Genomic DNA, 16,353 nt, shown 5'->3' with positions numbered 1-16,353 from the left:
CTGTAAAGTTATGATGAGTCCTTCGTTATGAGACCGTGTCAATTCTATTCGAAACAGGGGTCCAGGCACAGGGTACCCCAGCTTCTGAATTGCACAGAAAGGACTGATGTTGCTACCCATAATATGTGGTGTGTAAATAGTCTTAGCTATATATAGGCTGAATAAGCATATAGCACGATCGCCACGATGGAAATTCAACAACCATAGCACTTGTTAGTGCCAGAACTGCATTCCTTGGTGAATGGCACTTATGCTGCAGATCCGTTAGTAGGCTACTCAGTCAGATTTCAATGATCTGGATTACTGATAATATACCTCTGACTTTTATACTAGTCCATTTCGTGATGATTATTGATGTATTTGTTCATTGATATGAGGCCCAATAAGCCCCTTGCAGTGGCATGCTCATTATGACTAATGCTTTCTTAATGCTTGTACGCCCGAAACTTCTATGCTGGTGAAGAAATGTGCACAAAGGACTAATACGTGAATGATGGAGCGTGTACAAAGATTGCTAGGGTAGTGGTGTGCTGGTGTACGTAGAATAATACATTGGGGACTAGTTCAATGAGAGTGTTCTTTATCAACATTGGGGGTTAGAAAGTACACAGGGGACTCCATGCATTGGCAATTGAGTGTACACTAAAGACTAGTACACCGAGTATTCAGGGGATTTTAAAAACTAGGAACGGTGTGTACATGGGAGATTTGCCTGATTATACACAAATGTAACCATGTTCCCATGTCCTATGGTGTCTTGCTAAACACTAATATCAACAAATTAGTATAGGCAGTGGATATTACATCTAACAAAGCTCTAAGATGTTGAATGCCAAAATTTGTTTAACACCTAGGTAAAGAGTAACCATTATATATGGTCTTTGTCAAAAAAATAAAACATTATATATGCCTATATGGGGCCACTGGGAATAGAAATGACAATGGATTGAATCTAGGTCGGTTAGGTCCATATCCAGTGAGCCTAAATGGGTTCATAACAAATTACATTCCATGTTGTATATTGTTTTTTATTATTTTATTATTTTTATTGGTACGTATTATTGCTGTAGTTTTTTGTATGTATATATAACGATTTAACATAGTTAGCACAATTATTGAATGAAGGATGAAGTGTTTTTTTTTTTTTTTTTTTTTTTTTTTCAAACTATAAAATGTTGCAACTCTTATGGAATACAAACTACTAACCTACTATGTACAACATACGTAGTTAAGTAGATGCGTAAGATTCAAGTAGTTATATAAGCTTATAAATGTATTAAATAAGTCAAAAAATATTTCTTTATATTTTTAATGAAAGTCTAACTTCCATCTTTTTGTCACAAAAAAAAAGGGAAATTCTACGTGGCGGCCTCCAACTTTTACAAATTCTATATGGTGTAAAAAAAAAACACATAATCTCTAGTGAACCCAAATTTTGATTAAATTCTATTTAGTGGCCAAATCTCACTTAGAATCGGTTAACCACTCACTAATGCTAACTTTATTAACTCTAATTTATGAATTTACTAACATACCCCTATTTCTAATCCTTTCCTCTTATTTCATTAATGCTGACTATATTTCACGCACTGATGATCTCTCTGTTCATCTTCTTCCACTGCCTTATTATTTCATATACATGTTCATCTTCTTCCCTAAAATTCAAAGTGCAATCTATAACAACACTTCAAACTCGTTGAAATTGAGCAAATTTTAAGAACGTAAATTGATTATTTACAGATTTTGCACAAAGTTCTCTCTGTTTTGTGTTGTATTTTTTTGGCAATTTTGCGATTGAGTATTCAAATCGACGGCTAGGGTTTGCTGTTGGATTCATTGCAAAATAACGGTTTGCGACTGAACATTAATGTGGTAAACATCTTCCAGGTAATCAGTTGAAGATATTTTCAATAAATTTTGAATTTTTCTTATATATGCATGCTAAATTATCTGGTTACTCTGTTTTTTTTTTTTTTTAATTTTTTTTTGTGCGATTTGCAGCATTTTTTTGGTTTTTTTTTTTTTGTGCGATTTGCAGCTAGCTTAGTTTTGAGAATTTTATTGAGCATTCCCTTGATTTATTTGGAATTTTTGTGTGTTTGGTTTAATGTTGCAGAATGGACTCAATTGTGTTAAAATTTCAAACGGCAGAGAATGTGGTTGATATTAATGTTGATGATGTTGATAAAGTAATGTGGATTGATTTGATTATTGAGTATGAGGAATTGTTTAGGAAAAATGCGTATATGATGCCTAAATATCCTAGTTTCCATTACTATTATAATAAGAAGGATGTTAAAATTACTAGTGACAGTGATTTAATGTCTATGTTAGATAGAATAGGAGGAAGTAAGAAAGTGATTACAGTGTATGTGGGTTCAATTGAAACACCTTCTGAATGTGTAGTTGCAGCTAGGAATCTTAAAGAGTCATTGAAAAACAAACCCAATATGCATTATGGTCTAAGTCCACCTAAGAAAAACAACCAAAGCTTTGATGTTGGGACTAGTGACATGCCTGGTGTTAGTCCACCTAGGTTAAATGAAACACTTATAGACAATTGGGAAAGAATGGAAGAGGAAGCGAGTGGATGTAAGACACTTAAAAAGAAGGGAAAGGGGGGAGGGGGCAATCCTAAGCCTAGGGTTAAGTTACCTGTTCAAAGGAGTTTACCTACTAATGAGCCACTTACTCTAGCTGACACTACTACTTTTTCCAATGCTCCTTTGCTTGAAAAAACTACCCTGAATCCAACCTTATCAAACAACACAGCCTTGATTGTTCATAAAATACCTAAGACTACTGCTGCTAGGAAGGGCTTGATGAACAAACCATATGAAAAAGAGGCACAAGTGATTACTGAAGAGGAGTTTAATAGGAGGTTTGAGCATAGAGAAACTTTACGGCCAGAAATGAATGCTAACATTGGAGATGAAGATTTAGACATAGATTTTGAAAGAGGTGGTGTCTCAGATGAAGAAGATCAGGAATTTGGTGAGATCATTGACAATTATGATGCTTATGCATCTGATGTATGGAAAACTGAACTACTTGATGATGACACTTATGTCAGTAAAATGTATAAGAATGGAGAATTTGCTGAAAATGTTGAGTTTGGAAGTATTGTTTTGAAACCATGGATGATATTTACTGATAAAGCACATTTCCTATCTGTTCTAAGAGATTATTGTATACAATCTGGGTTTGCCATTGTAGTGGATAGATCTAGTCCAGCTAGATTCACTGCTCAGTGCTTGGAATTGAACTGTAATTGGAGGATACATTCAAGTGTACTCCCTGATGGCACTACTTGGGCCATAAAGAGTATAAAAGATCAAGAGCACAGTTGTAGGGGTTTGGATGAGAGGAATCCTTTAGTTAATGTGAAATGGGCTGCAAGTAAGCTAATTGATGATATAAGGGCAAACAATGATATAACTAGGAAAACTTTGAATGACTTGTTGTGGACCAGGTATGGGGTGCAGATGGCCACTAGTACTCTCTATAAAATGAGGAGTATTGCTCTTAGGGAGATCAATGGTGGGCATGATGAGTCTTATGGCCATCTTCCTAGGTACTGTGAAATGGTTAAGCAAACTAATCCTGGTTCAGCAGCTAACTGTGCATAGGGAAAGAATGATCCCCAACTGTCACTCACTTTCTCTAGCATTTTCATATCATTCAAGGGAGCAATAGATGGGCTTGGTGCAGGTTGTAGAAGTTTGATTGGGGTTGATGGTGCTCACTTGAAAGGGAACTATGGAGGGGTTTTGCTATCTGCAGTGGCTATAGATGCAAATAATGAGCTACATCCATTTGCATGGGCTATAGTTTCAGTTGAAGATGGGGAGAACTGGAAGTTTTTCATTTGGCATTTGAAGCAAATCTTGAAAGACTTAAATAGAGGGGATGATTGGTGCATTATATCTGACAGGCAAAAGGTTAGTGTCTCATATGTTGGCTTAATTTCAGTAAGTATACTCTACTAGTGTTAATTTCTTCATTATGTGTTCTTGTAGGGAATAGATCTTGCTTTAACTGAGCTATGGCCAAAAGTAGGGAGGAGGTATTGCTGCAAGCACTTAGCTAAAAACTAGAAATCAGCTTTTCCAGGACCCTTGATACACTCCTTATTTTGGTTGGCATGTAGTGCTACTTCAACATTCACCTTTAAAAAGGCTATGGAAAGAATTCAGAAGACAAACCACTTGGCACTAATATGGTTAGCTAATCTAGGAGATCAAGAGAGGTGGTCAAGACACAAGTTTGACCCAAAGATATGCACAGATGAGAATAAAACAAACTTTGTGGAGAGTTTCAATGCCACTTTAGGAGTGGACAGATGCAGACCTGTTCTGACTCTTTTGGAAGGTAAAAATTTATGTCTTTCTTAATCTTTATAATTATTTTTGTAAATATAACTTGGTTCTTATGTTGAATTTTATGCTTGGTTATATGTGGTTTTTGTAGGCATACGAAGAATGTGTATGGTAAGGATGTCAAGTAGAAGACATAAATGTAAAGATTGGAATGATTCTGATCCATGTCCTACCATTGTAAGGGGAATTCAAATGCTGATCAATGCTTCTAGAACTTGCAAGGCATTCCAGAGTAAAGAGGGAGAATATGAAATAAGAGAGGGTAAGTCAATGCTCCCGGTGTCACTCAATAATAGAAGTTATATATGTGGGGCTTGGCAAATTTCAGGCATCCCTTGTAGGCATGCATTAAGGGCTATACTAGCTGCAGGACATGATCCTCATAAGTATGTTAGCACATGGTACTCAGTTGCAGCCTACAAACAATGTTATTCACATGCCATCAACTCAATTCCAGACATTGAGCATTGGCCAGAAATTGACCAGCCAACAATTCAAGCTCCTACAATGAGGAGAGGAATAGGAAGACCATCAAGACAGAGAAGAAGAGTTGATGATGAACCAGATAAAGAAAAAAGGTCAACCACAATCAAATGCTCACTCTGTAAATCATATGGCCATAACAAGCAAACATGCAAAGGTGGTATGACGGCAAAGGAGAAAGCATCACACGATACCGAGAAAAAACAAAAGACAACTGCTGCTACCTCTGCATCCCAGCCAACCACTGCTAATGTTACACGAAGCTTAACTATATCTTCTTCCCAACCAGAGCCAGTTTCTCAGCTATCTCAGTCCAAGCCAAGGAACAGCAACAAAGGGAAAGAGAAAATGTAGCCTGGGGTCTGGTTTTTTCAACATGAGTATCTTTTATTTAGTAGTAAATAAAGGTCAACTTATGTACTAGATTTGATGTTTTTTTTTCTTTTTTTTCTGAAACATTTTTTTTATGCATCAATTGGCATTTGTCAGACTGCTGCTATCTAATTTTAATCTTGTGTTGCTTTGATTCCTGAACTTCTACATACATTCACTTTAGTGATAGTCCAGCCAGATCTGTTGTTGTATACATGTGACTACCTTCCAGCTAAATGGCTTTAATGCAATTAAATGCAAAAGATGGCTGTCCTTATGCAGTAAGATCAGTAAACTTTTCATGCCGAAGTGCTGAGCAATGGGCTCTTATAAATTGCCGAATATTTCATGTTATTTATGCATCTTTCTGTTGCAACAATATGCAGAATGGATGTACGTGCTAACAAAAGGATAAATTTGTTGGCACTTTTATCTTTCTGTGCTAGTGCATCCTGATAAAAATATGGGTAGTCCACAAGCAAGTGAGTCGTTTAAGAAGCTTCAGTGTGCTTATGAGGTAATGAGTATGGTTCTAATGTTGATTAAACCTTTTATATACAATCCATTTGTTTTACTCTAAGATATGCCATGGGTGGGAATATTAGCATCAACTTTGATCACTCTAGGAGTGTTATGTAGGCTATGCGGGGCTTGAACCCACACCATGTACACTACTGTACATTGCTCTACCCGTTGAGCTAATAGCCTTGAAAAATAATCTAATTTTTAGTTCTTTTTTTTTTTTTTTGCAAATGAACCTCACAGGGCATTACATTGTTAACAACAAAGTAAAGGAGCATAATATATACATTAAAGTACAGAAATATTTACAAAACCAAGTAGTGAAGCATCTGGATACAAACAAGATATCATTGTTCTTTGGTGATCTCTGCACCAAAGCTCAGAAGAAACATGCCAATTGGAGCTAAAAGCGGTCTGTTATTCATAGATTGTCTAGGAGCATCCTACTCCATCTCAATTTTCTCTGCAGAAAACATATTCAAGGTCCAAAATCTTTGCATACATTTTAACTGAAATTCAGCTGATAAACTTCGATAGCAAATTCTTGTTTAAGTCACTTAATTTATCAGAAGACAAGAGGCCAACAAACAATGACAAAGTGTCTGCATCAGCTTCAAATCTTTTCCCAACCAGAAGATCACAATAGTATAATGCATTTGACAAGTCATTATTGAGTATATAACCTCTAATGATCGTATTATAGGTTCGATCATCAGGGGGGCAACTATCTTAATCTAATTTTTAGTTCTTGACATGAGCATAATTCCTTAACTTCCAACATAATTCCCCTAAACAATAAATTAGTTAAAGAAATCCAGCATCTTTAATAAAATTCATGTAATTAATCTACTCAAAAATCAAGCAAAGTAACATGATATGAAAGAGAATTTCACCAGTACATTAAGCTACACCAATCCAAGCAAAAAAAATAAAAATCCCAGAAATCATTACAAAAAAGGGCAATTGAATTTCACAAATTGCAGTTTAATAGAATCAAAAAAATTAAACTACACCAATCCAAGCAGAAACCAGAAATTACCCAAAAACACTAGAATTTTAGATATATAGCAGAAATAGATCACCTCAGGCGAGTTTACTGCGAACGGCGGCATCGCGTGCGGCACGGGCTTGAGCGCATTCAAGTTTGTCGTCGTTTGAGCATAAGAACAGGGGACTAGTCGGCGATTGAAGGCGATCAGAAATTGAAGCTCTTCGTTTTTGTAATGGTGGATTTGGACCTTGAACCAATTGTTCGAAAACCAATTAAATCAATTGCAAATTTAGGAAGTCAGATTTTTTTTTAAAGAACCCTAATTTATCGAAGAAAAGGGGAGGATTTTAAGAGCCTGCAATGGTTTTAATATAATCAGTTGAAATAAAAAGGTGGATATGATTTAAATGGGGGTAGGTTAGTAATTCACTTGATTAGAGTTCATAATCTAACCCTAACCGAGTGGTTAACCGATTCTAAGTGAGGTTTGGCCACTAAATAGAGTTTAATGAAAGTTTGGGTTCACTAGAGATTATGTGTTTTTTTTTGACACCATATGGAATTTGTAAAAGTTGGAGGCCGCCACGTAGAATTTCCCAAAAAAAAATAAAAAAAATCCATCTTGTCAAGTTGTCGTCCTCCATAACTCCATTTCAGCATCGTTAACAAATCATTTAGTTTGTCGTTATTTATTTTAATTTATTTTTTTTTATGCAAATGAACCAAGACACAAAAATTACCAATAAAGTAGGGATTTAAAGTATGATCTATCGTACACAAACCCTCAAACTTAATCATTATGCCAAAACTTTGTTGGTAAACATATGTGTCGGATTTAGGATTGAAGTTGTTGGACCTAGACTTAGACCCAACCCAACCCAACCCAATTATTGACCCATAAATATCCCTATTTGTGAAAATTTTTACCTACAACCTCCTTTAGCTATTGCTGTCTACTCCCCCTCTTTAGCTACGTCGTTTTGATCATTTCTGCATTTCTTTTTTTTTTTTTCCTCTTTCTTCTTTTCCTTACTTATTGTTCAAGCCACCTATATAATTCATTTTAAACCTAATTTTTGTATTTTTCATTCCTTTTTGTTCATTTTCTCTCTCTAGATCGTTGTTTTCCTATCAATTATGGATGAATTCATGATTGTAGATGTTGATCATGATTCTGAAATTCAGCATTCTTCGATTTCTCAGTTTGATCGTGATTGTGAAGCTGTTTTTCCGTCTTCTACTGGATTGTTCAATTCATTTGTTGATCAATGTAAGTTTTTTTTATCACTTTTGATTCTGTTTTAGTTGTTTTTTGAATGTAATTTGTTTGATTATGATCAATTTGAATTGTTTCGATTAATTTTGATTCTGTTTTAGTTGTTTAATGTATGTGATTTTTTTTTATTATGATCAATTTGAGTTGTTTCGGTTAATTTTGCTTCTGTTTTTGTTGTTTAATGTATGTGATTTGTTTGATTATGATCAATTTGAGTTGTTTGGAGTAATTTTGCTTTTGTTTTAGTTGTATTATGAATGTGATTTGTTTTATTAAATTGTTTTTGTTTTAGATTAATTTAGTCTCTGTTTTAGCTCGATTTTGAGTACTCTGATTTTGAATGCTATTTTAGTTTTATTTGTTGTATAATTGTTTGATTTAGTTTCTGATTTAGTTATATTTGTGAATTTTGATTTTGATTACTGTAAATTATCATTTCATTATTATGTATGTTATTTTTATTAGTTATTAGTTTATGTTTTACGCTACTGTGAATTATCATTTATTACTCTATGTTATGTTTCTGTTGTTTTATTATTTTGAACATTTGTATAATTATAAATGATCATTATCAGTTATAATAATATTTAGAGCTTTATATTATTTAAATATTTGGATCACATTGAAAATGCTAAATGATCATTTGCATATGTTGTGTTTTGTATTTGTACATTTCTGTTATTCATTATGTTCATTTTGAAAAACTTATGCAGTGGGTACTAGTGAGGAAATTCTGTTTGAAGAAGCAACTAAATCAGAGTTACTTTATAAAGATTTTAATCCTGAACAAGAAGCTTATGATACTTATAATGAATATGCTTTTAAGCATGGTTTTGGTATTAGAATTGATAAAAGTAAATCTCGAAATGATGGCTCTTTAAAGATGAAAAGATTTGTTTGTTGTAATGAAGGTTGGAAGGATGAGAAGGCAAAGAATAAAAGGGCTTATGAGAGACTTGATATAAGAACTGGTTGTTTGGCTTTTATTCAGTTTAAGATTGATCGTTTAGGTTTATGGACATGTACAAAGCATTACATGAAACATAATCATCATATGATTCCTCTTGAAAAGAGACATTTGTTAAGGTCTCAAAGAAGTGTTTCTAAAGAAAATTTGCAATTCATGTCTACATTAAGGTGTAGTGGAGCTAAAATTTCTGCAGCGTTGAGGGCAATGAAGAAGGATGTTGGTGGGTCTCCTAATTTAGGATTTACGGGATCGGATGCCTATAACGCTTTATCTGCTGAAAAACGATCTTTACTTGATGGTTGTGACAGTCATCAATTGATCAAATACTTTGCTAAAAGACAACTTGATGAAGCTGAATTTTACTATGACTTTGAACAAGATGAGGATGGGTGTTTAGTTAACTTTTTTTGGCGTGATGGTCGGATGAAGAGAGATTATGAGTATTTTGGAGATTTGCTGGTTTTTGATACCACGTATTGGACAAATAAATATGGAATGATTTGTGCTCCGTTTGTTGGTATGAATCATCATGCTAATAACCTTATGTTTGGTATGGGTTTTATTTTCAATGAGCGAACTGAATCTTTTGTGTGGCTTTTTGATACATTTTTGAAATCTATGGGAAACAAAAGTCCTATCACAATTATGACTGATCAAGCTCAAGCAATTGCAGCCAGTATTCGTAATGTATTTCCTCCAAGTGTGCATCATCGTCTTTGTGTTTGGCACATTGAGCAAAATTCAAAGAAGCATATTGGAGCTTTGAGAGCTTTAGATGGATTTACAGATTTGTTTGGTTATTTGCTTAAGTATTGTGAAACCCCTGCTGAATTTGAACATTTTTGGAAAAAGTATTTTAGTTATTATTAATTTTAATATGATTTTTTTAGTAGTTTTACAATTTTGATCAATTTCATAATTCTAAATGATCATTATGATTCAAACTAATGTTCTGTTATAGATGTTTTAATTATATTTTAAATATTTAGTACTTTATTTTATTTTATTATTTTGATCAAATTCATAATGCTAAATGATCATTTATATATGTACTGTTTTGTATTTGTACATATTTGTCATTGATTATGTTCATTTTTAAAACTTATGCAGCGGGTGCTAGTGATGAAATTTTGTATGAATAAGCAACTAAATCAGAGTTACTTTTTACATATTTTAATTCTGAACAAGAAATTTATGGCAGGTACAATGAATATGCTTTTAAGAAAGAATTTAGTATTGTCCAAGTGCGTGCTCCAAGAAAAGGCCAAGTTCATTCAAGTGCTCCAAGTGATGTCTAAGTTTCTTTAAGTGTGCCAAGAAAAAAGGTTCAATTACGTCCAAGTGTTCCAAGAAATTTTCAAGTTCCTTAAAGTGTTCCAAGAGATGTTCAAAGTGTTCAACGTGTTAGCTAATCAACATATTTCTTCTAAGTATGATAGGTTGTTAGCTTTTTCTTTTTTACACTAATGTAGCGAATAGGTTGGCAAATAATAATAAGTTAGAATTTGGATTGAAACAACATATATTTGTTCCAGCTTAATGTTTTTTTTTTTTTTTTTTTTTTTTTTCTGATAAGTGATATGTAACTGAACATTTGCCTTTTTGGTTACGAACATTTTATTGTATTTCGTTATAACTGTTACGTAATTGAACATATAACTTCTTGATAATGAACATTTTATTGTATTTCGTTAATTTCTTGATATATATATATATATATATATATATATATATATATATATATATATATGTATATGTATATAACAAGCACTAATGAATTAAAAAAAATATATATGAATATTAATGTACTTGATCATTTAGAAATCCATAAATGATCAAATAACCGAAAGAATAATATTTGTAGTAATATAAGCTTCCATAAATCTTCTTGCTCCTTTTGTATTGCCTCTAGCTTCTGTTTAATCCAAATAGCATCAGTTGAGCAATAATGTATTGTATTCTCAGCTTCTTGATTTGGTGTATCTGTAAGTCAAACAAATTACAATGTCAATGTGTGTATTCATTATTATGAAAATGAACATTATGCTATATGTCAAATTAACTTACTTGTGGTTCAACATGCTTTTATCAAAATATGATTCCTACATATTACTATGTTGTTCATTTTTATCTTTCAATATAATTGATGGCATTATCTCCTTATAAATTTAGGCTCATAGTTTTCATCTCTAAATTATTGCAATGTGTGTTTCACTCTATATAGAACATAACTACAATATATATTGTGTTTGTAAATCAATATATATGCATAAACATTATATTGATATTACAAATTTAATAAATGTTCAATTTGCAAAACAAAAATGTACATTCTGTTTTATATAAATGAACAAATTATCACAAATAACATGAGCATATATACATCACAAATAATGTAAGTGACAATATGTGATTTATTTTTGAACATATTTTAAAATAGAATCATATTTTAAAATAGAACCATCAAAGGTTTATGATGAATGAGCAATATGTAATTTATTTTTGAACATTTTTAGACATGTGAATGAACATACATTAACATATGTGTGAATAATATACACATATCCAAATGAACATTTATCTATCAAATTCGAATAAACATCTATCAATATTTGAGCGAAAATGTATGTAGTATAACATTCAAATGATGCTCATGAGCATATAATTTAATATGAAATTAAACATGTATTATTATAATCTATGTGGATATTTTCAATATGAGAATGAAAATGTACGTAATTACATTCAAATAAATATATGTTAAATACCTGTAAACATTCATTAATATGTAAAGATCATAAACAAAATTAGAGTAATATTCTCTCAAGAATGAACCCTAGTAGATGTAAGGTAAGAATATAAATGATCATATACTAGTATCATAATGAACATCTATCAAATTGAAAATGAACATTTACTGAAAATGAACTTTTGTTCAGCAATCGTCTTCTCCGACGGAACCTTCGAAGTATTCTTCTCTGTTTCATTTTTACTAATTAAAAATACCACCAAATATAGTAGATTTTCGTCTATTTTGCACAAAAATAAGTGTAATTATAGTAGAGTTTGTTTTAGAATATCAAAACGCAAAAAAAATATAAAATCTAGGGTTTACATTCAAAATTCTACTTAAATGAACAAATTCTTACTCTTCTTTTTTGGAATTTATTTGCGATTGACGAACTTCAACTCGAATGTCAGACATTTTTAAATGTTTTGATGCAATTTGCAGTAATTTTGAAGATTTTTTTTCTTGAATTGTAGCAATTTTGAGTATTTGAAGAGAGAGAATATGGTGTTGAAGAGAAATGGAGAATTAACTGCAAGTTCTAACTAGTGCGGTTAGTGGGATGCAGTTAGTGGGGTGTGGTTAGTGGGGGTAAGGGTTTTACGGTAATTTCAGGGGGGGAGTAGGTATTAATGGCTAAAGGGGGTGTAGTTAATAGGAATTAGTGGTGTTGGGCCGATTGAGGTTGTGAGGAATCACAAAAATTCTCTCTTTAGACTTCCACTTCATGCTAAAATCTGACGCCAATAAATCATTCACCTCTTCCTTCAACAATCAAAGAAACTTCACAAATCCAATTGCAAGCTTATCAAGGTCAGTTATTCAATTCCCATTTTTCAATTTCTTCTTTAATTCTGTTTTTCATTTCTCTAGCACATTCTTTTTTGCTATTTTGATTATTAAAGTGCAGTTCTTTAATTTAATTAAGCTGCAGAATTCCCTTGTTTTTTAATTAGAACATGTTCATATTAGAATTCCTAAACCCCAGAAAATTTGCAGATTATATGACTTTTTGAAACTGTGTATGATTTTGTTTGGTAAACTAATCATCAAAGAGAACAAATTTACTTAGTACATGGTAATTATATGATGAAGATTGAAGGGATGATACTAGTTTCCTGAAATCTGAGCTGTAATGCTTTAGTTGAGAGTTGAGATTGGTGCACTAGGATTCCCTTTTTGAAATTCGTCTGTTGAAATGTTGCAAGTATTTAGGAATTGGGAAATTCATCAATGAGCATTTCTGTATATTTCTGCCTTCGGGTGAGATTCTAGAAGAATGTAATCTTAATAGTGTTTCGAGCTCGTAACGAGGGGAAGGCTTTACTGATTGACGGGTAAAAGCTTCGGAGGTGGACAGATGTGAGCTAGAGGGTGTTAGTGCTATTAGAAATTTAGGATCATGATTTGGGGTTGGAATGAAGAGAATTTTAGTATTGTCATTTTTGATGGATGGACTATCGGACTGTATACTCCCTTCATCCATTAAAGATTGCTCTACGAGAGTTTAGCACGATGTTTTACATTTGGCTGCGTTGATTGAATGAATAATTAAAATGGTGGGTTTTTATGTACCTTAATGAGAGAGTAATGTATTTGGACTTCATGACCATAGATAGAATGGAGCAATCTTTTGGGGAAATGTCGGACATCCTAAAAAGGTGGTGCATACCATAAAGAACGGAGGGATTATTTGGTAGAATTGGTGCTCTGATCTCTGACCTGTAGAGGAAAAATTTATTGGAGCAAATGCTGCTAGCCTGCTATATTTTACTCCTTTGGAAGTTGTTATCTTTGAGTATAATGGGTGCTTGGCCTTGGTGTTTTCAGATTTATTTCATGTAAGTCATGAATTAACCCTTCCTGTAGTCAAAGTTTACATGGGTTGGTGGAAGGGCTGTGGGGTCAGAGTGGAATTCGTTGTGAAATCAATTTCTGTCGAACCTGTCCTGAATTTCTTATGTTGGCTAGTAAATAGTGATTTTTCATCCTTTGTAAGGATATCTAGATTTAATTTATCCCTGTCTCTCTTTCCAGCTGATGAATAGATGATAAGCAGGATTAACAACAGCTCAAATGTCATTAAAATTCTTGTCTTGTAATCAGTGGGTTCAACTCCAAAGGTATTTAACATCAAGACTCTGTTATCTAGCCATCCTTTCTTTTGTTTTCAAACTATTATCACTTCTCTCATTGTCCTGTTATCTTCTGTAATGCGGTCAGCCCGGCATCTTTAACTACCACCAAAGGAAGAAGGATAGAAGCTGGACCTAGCTTTTTCAAACCACCACAATTCACTCAGCATAAGAGCCTTTCACCACGTTTATGCGTTGCTATGGATCAAAATATCCGGCAAGTAGGTGCCTCTGGTGTTGGTCAGAAAGATGGTGTGATTATTGTGGATCATGGATCTCGTCGAAAAGAATCCAATCTATTACTGAGTAAGGCCATTTAGAGTTGTTTGATGTTCTTGTCAATGTTTTTTTTGGGGGGAGGTTGGGTAGCTAGTTGTGCAAAATTTTCATTCTGTAATAGTGTGCTTAATTGTGTACTGCAGATGAATTTGTGCTGATGTTTAAAAACAAAACTGGATATCCTATTGTTGAGCCTGCACATATGGTAATTACCCTGTTATGTATTATGTTGTCATGCAATGTTTCAAGCTGGATATGAAATTTTTGAGTGGCTTTGGAAGCCAGCGTTCTATCACCTTTTTTTGTGTTGAGGAAAGTGTGAGTGTATTAAGCACTCACCCAAACTAGAAAGACACCAAATTATGTAGATATTGGATTGGAACATGTACTAAATCATCTTGTCATACAGTGTAATATTTTTTCCCAGTGCTGTTTATTTTGCTTTTTCATGTTGAACTAGTCTCTTGACTTTTAAGAGTTCTGACCATGTCCTTACTTGTCACCTTATTGCTTAGGAATTGGCAGAACCGTCCATAAAAGATGCTTTCAGTTCATGTGTCCAGCAAGGGGCAAATCGTGTTATCATTAGCCCGTTCTTCTTATTTCCTGGAAGGCATTGGCATCAGGTAAGAAAATTTATCATTTTACTGTTTTGATCCCTCTGTTTTTGAACATAAGACAATGGGGGACTGGGGATGACCCCCTTCTTGCCTAGGTTCTGTTGTGATCATATAGTGTCTGCATGCTGCTGCTTTGGACTTTTAAAATTCAGAATTGAATCTAGGGCAATAGAATTTACCCTTGTGTGCTTTAATATGTAACCCTTACATTTATTATAATCACTCATACAAGAATGCTTCTTATCCTATCTCTTTATATGAAATTAGATATCCAGGTGAGGATGGTCACTCGCTGTTAGGGAGGTGGAAGTTCGACCTTTTTTTTTCCCTCTATACGAATCTGACAACAGTTGAAGTAAATTTATTTTTCTGTTGTATAGGATATCCCAAACCTTGCAGATGCTGCTGCTCTGGAGCATCCTGGTATCAACTATCTTGTCACTGCACCATTGGGTTTGCATGAGTTGCTTGTGGTATTAACTTAATCCCCTCTTATAATTTCTACATGAATGTTTGTACTTCGTACATTTCAAGTGGTGAAAGTCAAATGGTAGTTAGACTTGTTTATAGTAAGTTCTTCATTGTTTAATGTTTATAGTATGTTCTTCATTATAACTTATCCGTTGACACCCTTCCTACCTCACCCCTATTCAGATGGTGCACTGATCTGAAGAGATTTGTGACTTTCTCGATACCATCTTTTAAAAAATATGCAATGATTCATCATTAATTTTCCCACATCCTTGCTCTTTATTGTTGTATTGCTGGATGCATACGTATGCTATCTAAGTAATATCTAGAACTGATCTTGGGATCATCATGCTGAGTTCAGTTATTCAAAGTTGATACATTTCAGGCATGATTGTATGCTGTATGCTATTTGATCTTGCAGGATGTTGTGAAGGACAGAATTAATTATTGCTTAAGCCATGTAGCTGGAGAAGCGGAGGAATGTGCAGTCTGTGCTGGAACAGGCAGGTGTAAGTTTAAAGTGCAGGACTCTGAAATTGACGTGCAGCCTTCCAGCTAATGTAGTGAGTTAATCCACCACACACTTCTATAGATCAAGATAATGTCCTTAGACTATCCACTGTGGAAGCTTCATGCGCACTGTAATGCTGAATATAGATCACTTCATGAGAATGACTCGACTGTACCCCGTGTGTTCTGAATATAAGTAAATGAAGTAGCTTGATTTCTCATCAGTCTGAAAATTTATTTGAGTGGACCACATGATAAGTGAGTATTGTATTGCAACATCATCATGGCAATGGTAAACCTAGTGCATAAGGCTGATTGATGTAAACATTAGCACATTTCTTGAGATGTACTCGTAGCAAGTTGTAGCTGTCGCAATTCATAGGTGATCAAACTTCATCATCAACTTCAGTTTTGATTCTTGGTTGTATAGGCTCAATATGTCAATATACAAAATTTTGAATACTTCATTTTTATTCACTCAACAAATCCATGTTGATTTCATATAAACTTATTGGTGTTTAAATGTGTATACTTATTCTAGTTGTGGATTGAAAATT

At 33.6% G+C, this 16,353-nt stretch overlaps 2 protein-coding genes across 2 annotated transcripts; both read left to right on the top strand.

Annotated features, from left to right (window-relative positions):
- Positions 1 to 5,470: 5,470 nt before the first annotated feature.
- Positions 5,471 to 10,291, top strand: LOC145642540 (protein FAR1-RELATED SEQUENCE 5-like). The gene is made up of 5 exons (XM_081693746.1): positions 5,471 to 5,627; positions 5,681 to 5,751; positions 7,864 to 8,017; positions 8,737 to 9,844; positions 10,195 to 10,291. Exons 1-5 carry the CDS (start codon positions 5,471 to 5,473, stop codon positions 10,289 to 10,291), a joined length of 1,587 nt encoding a protein of 528 aa, XP_081549872.1.
- A 2,166-nt stretch (positions 10,292 to 12,457) lies between these two features.
- On the top strand, positions 12,458 to 16,273 carry LOC145555578 (sirohydrochlorin ferrochelatase, chloroplastic-like). The gene is made up of 7 exons (XM_081617314.1): positions 12,458 to 12,594; positions 13,819 to 13,904; positions 14,005 to 14,222; positions 14,339 to 14,400; positions 14,711 to 14,821; positions 15,196 to 15,288; positions 15,708 to 16,273. Exons 2-7 carry the CDS (start codon positions 13,858 to 13,860, stop codon positions 15,843 to 15,845), a joined length of 669 nt encoding a protein of 222 aa, XP_081473440.1. The 5' UTR covers positions 12,458 to 12,594; positions 13,819 to 13,857; the 3' UTR covers positions 15,846 to 16,273.
- Positions 16,274 to 16,353: the final 80 nt, after the last annotated feature.

Source organism: Chenopodium album, chromosome 8 (genome assembly GCF_948465745.1).
Source record: "Chenopodium album chromosome 8, dcCheAlbu1.1, whole genome shotgun sequence".
Taxonomy (NCBI): Eukaryota; Viridiplantae; Streptophyta; class Magnoliopsida; order Caryophyllales; family Amaranthaceae; genus Chenopodium; species Chenopodium album.
The sequence above is the reverse complement of the archived record's forward strand: the minus strand, read 5'-3'. Positions and strand labels throughout refer to the sequence as shown.